Source organism: Arachis ipaensis, chromosome B02 (genome assembly GCF_000816755.2).
Source record: "Arachis ipaensis cultivar K30076 chromosome B02, Araip1.1, whole genome shotgun sequence".
NCBI lineage: Eukaryota > Viridiplantae > Streptophyta > Magnoliopsida > Fabales > Fabaceae > Arachis > Arachis ipaensis.
In genome coordinates, this window is record NC_029786.2 from 108,772,059 (window position 1) to 108,786,288 (window position 14,230).

General features: G+C 35.6%; 2 protein-coding genes across 6 annotated transcripts; both read right to left on the reverse strand.

The window, feature by feature from the left end:
• LOC107628633 lies at window positions 2,068-3,386 on the reverse strand. The gene is made up of 3 exons (XM_016331263.2): window positions 3,142-3,386; window positions 2,872-3,009; window positions 2,068-2,462 (listed from the first exon to the last, which is right to left on the reverse strand). The coding sequence occupies exons 1-3, from the start codon at window positions 3,233-3,235 to the stop codon at window positions 2,458-2,460; spliced, it is 237 nt and encodes a 78-aa protein (XP_016186749.1). The 5' UTR covers window positions 3,236-3,386; the 3' UTR covers window positions 2,068-2,457.
• On the reverse strand, window positions 5,341-7,765 carry LOC107626505 (lipid phosphate phosphatase gamma, chloroplastic). Of its 5 annotated transcripts, none has more exons than XM_016329402.1 (3): window positions 7,652-7,765; window positions 6,708-7,620; window positions 5,341-5,644 (listed from the first exon to the last, which is right to left on the reverse strand). In XM_016329402.1, the coding sequence occupies exon 2, from the start codon at window positions 7,415-7,417 to the stop codon at window positions 6,734-6,736; it is 684 nt and encodes a 227-aa protein (XP_016184888.1). In that variant the 5' UTR covers window positions 7,418-7,620; window positions 7,652-7,765; the 3' UTR covers window positions 5,341-5,644; window positions 6,708-6,733. The 5 variants fall into 5 exon arrangements, with proteins under 5 accessions (XP_016184888.1, XP_016184890.1, XP_020972440.1 ...); XM_016329404.2 differs by having other exon boundaries at window positions 5,354-5,629; window positions 6,712-7,620; XM_021116781.1 differs by lacking the exon at window positions 5,341-5,644 and adding an exon at window positions 5,671-5,957 and having other exon boundaries at window positions 6,712-7,620.

Here is a 14,230-nt window from a genome sequence, read left to right on the forward strand (position 1 = left end):
ATTATAATTTCAGCACTTTATTATACTATTTTTATTATTATCTAAATTCTTATTAAATTTTATCTATTTTTTTCCCACAAATTTTAGTTACATTATTGTATGCTGTTAACTTGTCACCTAACGGAAGCATGGCCGATGACTTGGAATTAGGCGACAAAATCCCCTCATTCCTTGGATCGCATGGTTGTTCTTATTCCTCTGTCTCTCTCTCTATATATTCTCATGCTCGTTACTGAATCAAATGGATCTGTAACTCAAATCGTACATCTGTAATTGACTATGATTCACAAATTGAGTTACGACTGTGTGTTGTGTGCATCTTTTGTTTGATTTGAGGTGGTTGATGCAATCCCGTGCCATGGATGCTGAATTGCATTTCCTTTTTTGGTTCGAAAGGATTGAACCCGGGATTGATAGTGGGCCTGGTTGTAAGACATGCTTAAAATGATCCCCGTAAAATTTGATTTAAGGATCACTAGTTTCCAACTGGATTTGCCCGGTTACCTTCAGGAAACACACCATAAAGGTGAAGATTTAGCAGCATGCTTCGTTTTGAAGCTGATTTAGTAACTATTTACAGTCCTACTTCAACTTGATACTTTTGTTTAGTTAAGTAACCATTCTTACACTTTTTTCTTACTTACTATTTACTATTTAGATGAGCAGATGAGGATTAGATTCACTACCTGACACTAGCAAGTAGCAAATCTCTTGTCAAAAGAAGGAGTAACTTTTTGAGCTGTATAATTCGTTAGCAACTTGTTTTTACTTGTAAACAGGGTTATAAATAAACTTAGGGCTTTCTTTGGATCTGTTTCTACGTAAAATGATTTTTTAAGTGATTTTGTTTTATTTATTTTAAAGAAGTAAAAATAATTTTATGTTTAAATATAATAATTTATTTATTATGTTAATTTTTTTAAAAAATATATAAATTATAATTCTTTTAAAAAAAATTTTATTTTTTAATATTTTTATTTTTACTATTAAAATTTTACCTAACATACTAAAAAATGAAAAAAATATTTTTTATTAAAAAAAAAATCTTTTTTTAACAACTTAATAACACCTAAACAAACTCTTATAATAAACTATAACTAAAGCATAATATTGCCAATTCTTAATAGTTGAAATGGAAACATGGGCTGTTGTCCAACCTCCAGTTCCATCTTTATATTGCTTGGTTGTGGAGTACCTACCACCTTGGACCAAATGGAAGATGGTGTGTTTTGTTTTGGTTCACAAGTGTGTCCTCTTCTGCATTTGGATGTCTTGTGCTTTTGGTTGGACAATGCTTTGACTGATTTTTGTATTGTCTCCCCATTTTAGTTGTATTTACTCAAATCTTAATTTAAAGAAACATTATTACACTAATAATAATTAGATGATGATGGTGATAAGCCTTAAGTGGTTATCCAATGACATCAAGACATGCACTTGTTGTTGGTTGTATGTTCCTTTCATTGACGAATTTCACCAATCCTATACCCTTATATATCCATGTGTTTGCCATCAATTATTCGTCATAGGGAAACTTTAAATTATTATTTAGGTCCCCCATTAAATAGCCACGTCTCGTATTTATAATTGGCATACTTCAATTAACACTTAGTACGACTCTTGTTATTGGAAATTAAACTAGTTAAGTTCTGAAGTCATTTTTAAAATTTAGGCGCTTGCATTTAAAAAAGTTTTTGAAATCTTAATTGTATCATAAATATCTTTTGAGATTAAAAAATTATATCATGTTAATTTTTAATTTTTTTTTTCTATCAAATTATTCCTTACGGTGTAAGTAATCTAACATATTCCTTTTACATTAAACTAAATGAATAATTTTGACGATAAATACTTGATAAAACGTCATCATTACTACATAGCACAATTCCTTTACATTGTATTGTTTGTAGAATATATAAGAATTAATTAGTATGCAAAGTGTCTGTTTGGCTAAGGTTAAAAGCTGCTTATTAGCAATCTCGTAGACCATCTAAGAAAACAGAGTCAACTTTAGTCAAATAATTAATAATTAATTAATTATCAAATAAGCAACCGCAAAGCTAGATCTCTTCAAAACGAACATAAAAGGAGCATATATTTATGCCATATCTGTTGAAAGTTACAAGTATATTAGACTCCAAAAATAATGCCACAAATTGTTTCCGTCCATTTTAGGTGATCCACACAAATCTGATACACACTGATTTTTTCTGCCATCAATTATATGAGCAAATCAAATCAAGATACAATATTTGGAATAATTAATATTATTTATACATCAAAAGTAAATATTATGAAATTAGAGACACAAAGTATTTAATAATAATTATAGGAGGAAAATTGCTCAAATCTCTCTTTACCATCTTCACTTTTGATTTATAAATAATATTCACTTAGCCCAGCGTAGCAGTGTAGCGAAAATACTTGTATATCATGATAGCACCAAGCTAAGCTTTTTCAACCTGCAGGGTAGACAGGACTAGTTAGGAGTATGCACTATTGGAGCGATTATTACTAGAAAAAAGAAGTACCCAAAACAATCATTAGTTATTTTCCAAGCGGCGGTGATGGAGGCTTAGGTTGGATCGGATAAAATCCTATAGTAGCAGCTTGTATATATATATATATACTTCATCCCCAGTTCCCCTATATAATGGATCTATGCTGGTCATAACAAAAGTAGATTGTTCTCATCTTCAATAATGACATCTTATGTTATTTATGGAGTATATATCACCTAAATTCACCTTTATTTTACATATATACTTCTGACTTAAAAAATAGCACATTGCCTGTATGTGTATTCTCTATATCCACACAGAGGCTTTAATTATGTGATGAAATGAAATCGTAGCAGACGATGAAACTTGCCTTTTTTCTGAGTGTGAATAATAAGTGAAGTTTTAGGATGGCGAGGGAAGCGATGAGGAGGAGGAACAGATGAGTGAGTCTCAGGACCTCTATAATCTATCTCATATACCTCTGATGATTCTTTTTTGTTTTCCACTACTGCAACAAACAAGCAATAATTGTTAATTAATCAGGCGCCTATGACTTGTTTATTGTGTATGGTGCATAAATAATAATTAAGAAAGCATGTCCGTGGACTGTGGTTGTAAAGAATTAAAGTTGCAAACGTACCCGTTGATGATGAAAAACGAGGGAGGGGAGCAAGGATGAGAGAGAGAAAGAAGCAGGTGGTGAAGACACACCTAAGGCCAACCATATACGCCATGGTATTAAGTTAGATGATGAATGAAGAATGATAGGCTAAGTCTTGTATCATTTATTTATAAATAAGGAGGAACCATGCCTTATTAGATGCTGTGGGGACTATGTGGGTTCATTCATCAACCGAACCACCGCCAAGCCTCGCCCAAGTTTTGCTTTAGTATCTTTCATAAATATTTTTATTTAAGGCATTAGTATAATTTTCTTTTCTTATTATATAAAAGATAAAAAATATTACTTTAAATGTTAAAAATTAAAAAATATACAAGAAAAAAATAATGCATATACCAGTATTCTTGTTTGTTTAACATATATGGAGAGTATATCTTTATGCTTCATTATATATAGTAAGTTGTGTACACTTGTCATTTAATTTGGGATTTTATAGGTTGACCAATTTTCCTTACATATTATATGTTCAAGGTTGCAGCAGGCATGAGGCATGTGAGTGAGAAATTTGATTATGGTATAATTTTAAGAAAAGGCGTGAATAATAATAATAATAATGCATGCGTGTGTTAGGCGACACTAATTTGATAGGAAAGTAAGTAAATAAAATGGGGGTTCGAGCCTAGCTGGAATTGAAGAATGAATGAACAGCTAATATGTGGCTGGAGCCTGGATGTGTGGGGTACTAATACATACTATCTCCAATCCACTAGCATGGAACGAGAAGCAAATGTTAAGACCAGAAAGCATGCATTATTTGCCACGTCACTCTCCATCATCGCTAGCTGACTCTTCCACTTCTTTCACCTAATTGACCTTCCCCTGCTTCGGCCAGGACTAGAAATGTGTTCTCGTCATCACTCTTTTGGGCTTTGTAATTGTGGAGAAAGTGCAAAGAGGAGATTATGTTATGTTATGTTATGTCATATCCCTTTCCATTAACTTTTGTGGATGGGAGAACCAAAATCTCTAATTTGAAGATTTCTTTCTTTTGATATAAATGTATTTGGAGTTTGTGCCTGCTCGATGAGGACATGCTTGGGGTAAGCAACAAAATTACATACTTATTAGCTTGTTCCAAAATCTCACTCATAATTAAGTACATGTGCAGCAGCATCCTCACACAGGGAGATTGGCAATTATAAATTACAATGAAAGATGCTCGAGTGTGACACAACTCATCTGCGCTGATACAAGAGCAAGCTAGCTAGCTAGTCACCAACACCACAATAATCTTGTCGTTATAATTTCCTTTCTTGAATTTAATTTAAATTCACTACCGTCCTGTTGATTTTACTTTCCTTTCATTTTGTTTTCATGTAGGCCTTCATTTTATTGTTGTGCATGCATGAAGCAAAAGAAGAAGCTCATGCTTGCGTGCGTGCAGTGGTTTCCCCCGCACCGAATTTGATACGTTCGAAACTTCTGATGATTTTTTGCAGTATTTCAAAAACCTCTGGGACTTGTCATGGGTAGAAAGATCAAAATCATGATGAATACTCACAAATTAAATCTGCTTGGCCATTCCCCTGGTAGGAGCTTTCACAAACCCATTTTCTGTATAGATTTCTCACAGAAAGATTTAGTTTGATGAGGGTAAAATTAAGGAAGACCTGTTTTCGTTACTTTGTCACTTTTTGGCTTTTTGCATGATATTTCCTCATCCAAAGCAACAACAAAATATATGTATATGGGCATTAAGTGGAGTAAAAGATAGAATGCAATAATGCGTGATCCAAAGGCAAAAGGCAACAGGTTTCAGTGATAGTATTCCATATCCTACCCTATCCTTGCTCAAAGGTTCCTATTAATTAATACCAGGAAAAGTACCACTTTTCTCCAACCCTATCTTTATCATATTTCCAATAAGTTGGCAAATTCTTAGAGCATATCTAGTTTCGTGTGACATGAACCTGTAAGTTGGCTGATCCCATAACATCTTATATATGATCTTTTACTGCAATAATTCATCCAGCTTAGGTTTCAAATTCGATGCAACTGATACAAAGTCAACTGAATTTCATTTGGAGAACACGATTTATGCAACTGAAAAGTGAAAACACAGTACAGGGCTACAGGCAATCCCAATGACACATTTTACACAAGATAACCTATTCGTATGTGAAACTTGTAATGGTTCTTCTTTAAAGTAACCGTTTAATAAGATAAAAAGTTTACGCCAATAACATTTTATTTGATAACACATACTAAACAACACGGGGATCTATTCTAGGGAAAGTTTTATTTATATGATCAATGCATGTCCGTTTAAACATCAAAAGAAAACAAGATCAAATTCTCCCTCGGAGTTTCTATGTATAGAATATGACAAGTATCTATTGTTACATCATCTCTATTTCTCTATTTGCTCTCTTCATAGTTGGCTGCTAAAGTGACATGCACCAATAAATGATGATTGCGTGCTATAAATACTTGAGGAAACAGTTCTCTGCAAGACAAATTTCTGCCAAAGTTAAGAGTAAGGATAGTTGCTAAAACCCATACAAGAAGAATATTGAATTAAAATATAAAATATGTAATGACAAGATTCATGCTTGAACAAAGTAAAGTTGGAGAGCTGCAAGGAGAGGTCCTGAGTCATAATTTAGATGCAAGGCAATCAATCATTGGCAAAGAGAGAACTAAGCCTGATTTTCAAAACACATTTCCGATCTTGCTTCTTTCAGCAATCAAGGAACACTCCCAAAACACTTTACTACAGCCTGATTCTATAAATCCCCAGTGTGATCAGAAGGAGAGCTTCCATCTTAGAATAGCTAGGTCCAACATCAGCAAGAAGGAACAGACAGATGAATCATCAAAAATTAGAATAGCTTGCCAAGATTCACCATAGGGAGTTCCTATCCCTTTCCATCAAAATTTAACAATTTATCACATCCTTCATAAGAATGCCATAAGGCCAATCACAAGTATTCGCAGCAATGATTTAAAACATAAATGTAATAACAAAAAGGATAGACTGAAGCCAAGGTTTCACCGTACTACATGTTAAGAAGATCAACTAAATAGACCATGAGTTTCATATCACAAGGATCATTTTGACAGCATGAATGCGTTGAATTTACTCAATTTACAGATCAAGCTTGCTAGACCTATAATATCCAATTGTAAGTTATTGCAACGCCCCCAAACACCACATCATCATTTGCACCAATGCGGGCATCAGAACTACAAGGAAAATACGAGTTTTTGAGCCCACTTATACAATCAAATACAAGACTTGTTAGTCCTCAATCATTTTCGTCCCCAACTCCAAACGAAACAAGTAAAGCATGCACCTATGAACAACATGAAGACCTTCCCTAAACAGCATATCCTGTGGAATTGTTAAACAGAACAAGCACCCATGATTTGGTAAGCATGTTTAATCCTAGTTTGTCAAACATGATTTAATTATTTAATCACTTATTCAATTGTATGGAATTGTTATTGTTAGTTGTAAACCGTTGTGGTTATTGCAAACATGTTGAAATAGGTTTCAAAATGGAAGGAGCAATTTTGTTGGCATACCTGAGGTGAATGTAAAGGAAAATCAGCGAGACTTGTGGTCAGAATTTGTGATCCTGGCTCTCTCAGCTCTGCAAGTATCGTACTCAAACTTCAAGACATTCCTAATATGACTGGTGTCCTTGAGATAGAAGTTCCTTCCAAAGGAGCTCTCTTCAATGAGGGGAAAATAAGGACTCAAGAGATTGGTGACAATCCAGAACCAGGCGGCACCGAGAAAGACACCGAGGGCGGTGCCGGCAAAGGTCTGGGCGAGGGTGTGGTAGCCCAAATAGACACGGGAGCAGATGGTGAGGAGAGCGAGTCCCCAGGTGAGGGAATGGACGAAGAGGTTGGAAGAGCGATCCCAGAAGGCCAAGCCCCTGGAGGACAAGAGGGTGAGGTAGGTGGCGAAGAAGAACATGTACTGGCAGTGGGAGGAGGGCCAGCCGTGGGAGTCGCAGACCTCGAGGAGGTGACAGGTGTCGGGGCGTGATTGCTGGACGGAGGTCTTGATGAACTCGTTGACGACCTGGGAGATGATGAGGCCCAGGGCGAAGGTGAGGCCGTGGATCTCTCGGCGGAACAGGAAGTGGGAGAGGAATCCGGCGAGCGAGATGAAGACTGGGACGAGGGAGACCCATGCGAGGAAGTGGCCCAGCGGGTCCCCTCTCTGGTATCGCACGTGCGTGAGGGTAATGGCCTTCAACGGCGCGGCGGCGTTTGTCATGATTGATGGTGGCGGAGCGGAGGAGACGAGTCGAGTGTTATTAATTAGATGGCATCAGCCACTCTCTAGCTTACGCGTGTGCTCTCAGGAACGAAATATCCCTACTTTACTTTGACCCCCGCTCCCAACAAGTTACGTATATGTGTCATCTCCCACGCACCACAACTAGTCAGGATGAAAGAAAACAATCTGGAGCAACCCAACTGCGCTTGCGATCTAATTCTAAACCATCACCCCCAAACCAATTCAATTCAATTCAATTTAATACTAGTCAGCTGGATTCAGCCTTTGCTGCTTTCCACTTTAGACCAACTACTCTGCCCTTACGGTGTACATGGCTGAGTGAAGCGGGTTTTTCTTGATTCGAAATCGACCTTAAATAATAATCAGGTCTATTTTTAAGATTCTTATCTAATTCTATATCCTATAAAATTACACTATTTTTGAGTTACACTAAAATCGAATCTAAATAAGTTAAGTATGAGTCTTGATAATGTGCTTATTTATATAAAAAAAGAGAGTAATATTTTAAATAGATCCCCAAAAAATTTACCATCTGACAGTTTTATCCCCACAAAATTTAACTAAGATTTCGACCTTGAGATTCTCAGATATCCACCAGATATGTCCCCAAAACTGTTTGATCCGGTTAACGTGGTGACGTGTCAGGTTAATTGCGACATGTCACCTCCAGGACATTTTGGTCTCCATCCACGCTGGACAAAACGATGTCGTATTGGAACCAGGGGCAAAACGACATCGTTTCGGAGAGGACAAATTCATCCCCACTTAGACAGAGAATGCAAACGGCGGCGTTTTCATGTGGGGGACCTATTTGCCTTATAATAGTATCTTAGGGGACCTATTTGACCTATAATTCGTGATGTTAAAAGAAGCTATATTTACTTTAACGCAAATCTTAAAAACACATTGACATTGGTCTGTTCATTTATCAAAATGATAACATAAACCTAAGAACCCAAACATGTTAACCACACAAATATTTGGCTTCAATAGCAACACAAACCAAATCAAGTCAAAAGAAGGTTTATTTTCTTTAACATAAACTAAACGAAACCATTCTAAACAACATAAAGTCTTCTTCCTCCAACATAACAAAAGGTAGTAACATAACTAAGACAACAATTTTCGCACTAATTCTTAGAAGCATCATTTCTTGAAAGACTGGTTCAACCCTGGTGTTGGAATGAATTTGAACAACTTAGATATTGTGCCACTGGTTGCAGTTGTCATTGTCTTAGCACTAACACTCCTCGACTTCTTGGCCCTAATTACTGTCTCCTTTAGACGTCTAAAAGAAAGCTAAGCTTGGAATAAACAGTATTGTTATCACCATGTTTCACACAGAGTTCAACTGCTTACATTAAGCCACTTACAAGGGAGCCTTTGGATTGCTTGAGACATTTCTTGTCACATCTGAGGGAGAATTGTCAACTTGAGTATATTGAGAGGGAGGATTAGGCTCTTGCATGCTACCAGTTCAAATACATCAGCCTGTGTTTCCAATATTAACAAACAGGGACAATGAAAGTATTTGAGTGTAACATCACGAATTATAGGTCAAATAGGTTCCCTAAGATACTATTATAAGGCAAATAGGTCCCCCACATAAAAACGACGCCGTTTGCATTATCTGTCTAAGTGGGGACGAATTTGTCCTCCCCGAAACGACGTCGGTTTGCCCCTGGTTCCAATACGACGTCATTTTGTCCAGCGTGGATGGGGATCAAAATGTCCTAGAGGTGACATGTCGCAATTAACCTGACACGTCACCACGTTAACCGGATCAAACGGTTTTGGGGACGTATCTGGTGGATATCTGAGAACCTCAGGGTCGAAATCTTAGTTAAATTTTGTGGGGGACAAAACTGTCGGATGGTAAATGTCTTAGGGACCTATTTGGGGTATTACTCTAAAAAAAAACATACTTATTATTGATAAGTTGATATCCATATTTGAATTTAAACTTTATGTCAAAAAATTATGATACACTTATTAATAATAATAACAACAACAATCGCCTTATCCCATTATATGGGGTCGGCTACATAGATCAAACAACGTCATTGAACTCTATCATGTGTCATGTCTACAAAAAGACCGTTTATATATAGATCTCGTTTGACCACCTCATGGATGGTCTTCCTCTGCCTTTCACCTCTTGTCCATCTTCCATCTCATCCACCCTCCTGATTGGATACTTTGTCGGTCTTCTTCTCACATGTTCAAACCACCTGAAACGCGATTCTACCATCTTTTACACAATAGGTGCTACTCCAACTCTCTCTCTCTCTCTCTCTCTCTCTCTCTCTATCTATCTATCTATTCGTTCCTTATTCTATCCAATTGCATATGACCACTCATCCGTCTAAACATCTTCATCTCTGCTACACTTAACTTATGTTTGTGCTCTCCTTTAGCTGCTCAACACTTTGTACCTAAAGCATAACCGGTCTGATACGATAGAATTTATCTTTAAGTTTTAAAAGTACCTTTTTGTCACATATAAAATCAAACATACTCTACCATTTTGACCAACCTTCTTGAATCTTATGATTTGTATCATATTCAATCTCTCCATTATCTTGTATGATGTACCTAGATACTTAAAACTTTTAACTTTTCGTAGGATGTTTTCTCTAATATTCACCTCTGTATTAGGGATTCCCCTTCGGTGGCCAAACTTACATTCCATATATTCCGTCTTACTACGACTTATGCGTAGACTGTACACTTTTAGAGCTTTTCTCCATAAATCCAACTTCTTATTTAGGTCTTTCCTTAACTCTTGCATAAGAACGTTGTCATCGGCAAAAAACATGCACCATGGCAAAGGCTCTTGGATATGCTCTGTGAGTACTTCTAAAACTAATGTGAAAAGATATAAACTTAAGGATGATTCTTGGTGTAATCTTATACCAATAGAAAATTTCTCTGCCACACCACTTTGAGTCTTCACACTAGTTATATCCCCATCATACATGTCTTTAATTGCACGAATATATGCGATCCTTACTCTCTTCATTTTCAAAACCTTCTATAAGACCTTCTTTGACACCCTATTATACGCTTTTTCTAAATCAATAAATACTATATGTAGATCCATTTTATTACTACAATAACTCTCCATCATCCTTCTTAATATGTATATCACTTCAGTGGTGGATTTGCCTGGCATAAAACTAAATTGGTTCTCTATTACTTGTGTCTTTTGTCTCAACCTCCGTTCTATCACCCTTTCCCATAACTTCATGGTATGGCTCATGAGCTTAATCATTCTATAGTTTTCGCATATATCTCTCTTATTTTTGTAGATAGGTAACAAGGTGCTAATTTTTCACTCATCTGACATCTTCTTTGACCTTAAAATCTCATTAAAAAGCTTGGTTAACTAATTGATGCCTTTCTCTCCAAGACCCTTCAAAACTTCAACCGGAATATTATCGGGTCTTACTACCCTACCATTTTTCATCCGCTTTAGAGCTTCTTTTACCTCGAAGTCTCGAATCCTTCGATAGTAGTCGAAGTTTTGATCTTCTTCCCTCGTGCATAACCGACCAAGGCTCGGAAGAGTCTTCTATCCTTCATTAAATAACTCGTAGAAGTAACTCTTTCACCTTTTATTGATCTTTTTCTCTTGAGCAAAAATCTCTCAATTTTTATCCTTTATACACTTAACTTGATCTAAGTCTTTCGTTCTTCTTTCACGACTCTTTGTGATTCTATATATACATTTTTCTCCTTCCTTCATGCCTAACTTGTTCTTGCTTCACTTACAGTCACTTTTGTCTCTTTCTTAGCCGTCTTATATTTTTCCCAATTATCTACAGTTCGGCACAAAGACCACTCCTTAAAGCACTCCCTTTTTGCCTTTATCTTTTCTTGTACACGCGCATTTGAACATCAGGACTCCTTACCTCTTGGTCATGTCCCTCTAAATTCACCAAAACTTTCTTTTGTTGTTCTTCTAATAACTTCTGTCATCTCTCTCCACATCTCCTCCGCGCTATTATCCCCATCCCACTTTGTCTCTTCTCCTATCTGTCTTAGGAAACTTCTTTGTTTCTCACCTTTCATCCGCCACCACCTCATTCTTGGGTTATTCATATGATATCTTTTCCTCAACTTTTACTCAACGCAAAAATTCATAACGAGCATCCTATGTTGTATTGTTAAACTCTCTCCTGAAACAATTTTACAATTAAAGCAACATTTCGGTCGACTCTCCTCAACAAGAAGTCAATTTGAGAACTTGTCATACCACTCTTATAGGTTATAAGATGTTTGTCTCTTTTTTTAAAACATGTACTGACAATGAGAAGGTCAAAGGTTGAAGAAAAAGTCCAAAATAGTTTTACCCTCGGTATCGACCACTCTGAAACCATGTCCTCCATAAATACTTCCATACCCAATCACTTCTCTTCCAACATGGCCATTTAAATCTCCTCCTAAAAAAATCTTATCTCCCAAAGGTATGTCTTGGACCAAACTCTCTAGATCCTCCCAAAACCTTATCTTGTGTTGCTCGTCCGAACCTACTTGCGGTGCATAGACGCTAATCACATAAAAAGTACCTCCTTCCACCACAAGTTTGATAGAGATGATCTAATCTTCCACCCTCTTGACATCTACTACGTCCTTCTTCCACTGCTTATCTATGATAATACCTACCCCATTCCTCTTCTTCCACTTCTCTTGGCACATGATGTTAATCTTCCTCCTTGTCATGGTATCCACCACCTCTATGGATTTTTCTATTAAAGTGCCTATATTCTATGCACCAAATTTCAATATTCTGTTGCTCCGACCTTTACCTTTACCCTTTTTTTTGTGAATTAACTTATTTACCCTCGTCAGTTCACGAAAACGCGGAAACCCTTCCTCATTTAACACTACACCCGAGCACCGATACAGCAGCTCTTGCTCATTTAACACTGTACGCAAATAATACAACGCGTTACTTCCGGACAATGACCTAGTTTTAGCGCAATAACATCTTTAATCCATGTTATCAAGATTCGACTAAATTTTTATGTTGACTATCCAAAGCCTAACATAACCCTCCTCCTTTATCCGGACTTGGAACCGGATATGTAACACAGGTGTAGCATAGGTGGAGTTATGATGCACTTATTTATAAAAAAGAAAAAGACATACTTCTTATCGAGAATTTGATATCCATATTTGAACTTGAATTTATCTATAATTCTAATTTCATGCTTCTTTGAGCTATTTTTAATTCAACAAGTGTGATTAAAAACAAAACAATAAACTTATAATTAATATAACATAATATTAAAATTAATTTAAAACATATATACCTTTTTTAGTTTCCTTATGATGCATATAGGACTGGGTGAAATTGGATTCGCCTTGATCCGAATCTGACCATAAATAATGACCGGATCTATTTTTGAGATTCTTACTCATTCCTAGACCTAATGAAATCACACTAAATTAGTTCTCAAAATATTCGGGTCCAAATCAAATTTTCGAACCGAACCAAACCATATATAGACCTAACCAGAACTCATGGACCATGACCTTCCTTATCGGCCATCTTAGGTTTGTGTAGCAACGTTATTTCTCAATTTTCTTTGTTTTTTGATGCTTCTAATACTTTTACATCATCTTCATGTATGTTGAGCATTCTTTACCTTGGTTGCTTTTTTCACGCACCAACCTTTTTCCCCGCTTATCTTGTTTATCTTGTTGCTTAAATTATAAACAAAGCAAAGCCCTTTATGCTAATGTATGTCATCATCATTTCTTCTAAGATTTCATTTTTATGCCTATCCTCTAAAACTAATTAGCTTATCAAGTTTCCCCTTTAATTTGTATTGTAAAATGCATGTTATATTTTTCGAGCTGCGTGTGAGTGTGGCACAGCACATGCTCTGAATGAATAAACATTGATTAATTCATATATTATGATACCACTATTACTGCATAAATATAATTTGTTTGCATAGCAATGCTGTAAGATAGGTATAATTTATTATTTTTAATTAATAATATTTAAAATATTAAATAAAATATGATATTAATTTATTGCTCACAACAAATTATTGCTGATCTTAAAGTGAAGTTGGAGAAAGAAAAAACTAAAAGAAACAGTATAGATACAGAAGTAATTCATATTTTGGAGGAGAATTTGGCTGATGCATAAGAGATATAAGAGAGGTATTAAAAAAAAAAAAGAATTTAATGGCTGAAATGTGAAGATCATAATACTAAATTTTTTCATTTTAAATTTCAATATAAAAATTGAAAGAACAAGATCTACAAACTATAAGATAGTTCGGTACAGTTAAAATTAATCCAGGGGACATAGGTCAAGTTGCTCATGACTATTTTTTAGGAGTTGTTCTCATCCTCTAATTCTCGGTCAACAGAGAAGAACATTAACTCTATTTAAAAGAAGGTGGATGATAGAACTAATCAAATGCTCATAAGAAGAGTGATAGAAAGTGAAATCAAGAATGCAGTTTTTTTTTATTAATCCTTTCTCGGTCTAGGAGATTATGGATTCATAGCAAAATTCTTTTAATTTTACTGAAAAATTATCTAAAAGGAGGTGGTGGAAGTAATTGAAAACCTTTTTATGAATAGTAAGATGCTAAGAGTCTTAAATTATACTCAAATTTATCTCATTCTAAAAATTCTTATGACAGAGACGATGACCTAAATAAGGCTAATAAGTTTTAATAGTGTCTTCTACAAGGTAATCTCTAAAGTCTTAGTTGGCATGTAACATATTATGAATAAGGTCATTAGTGATAATCAAAGTAC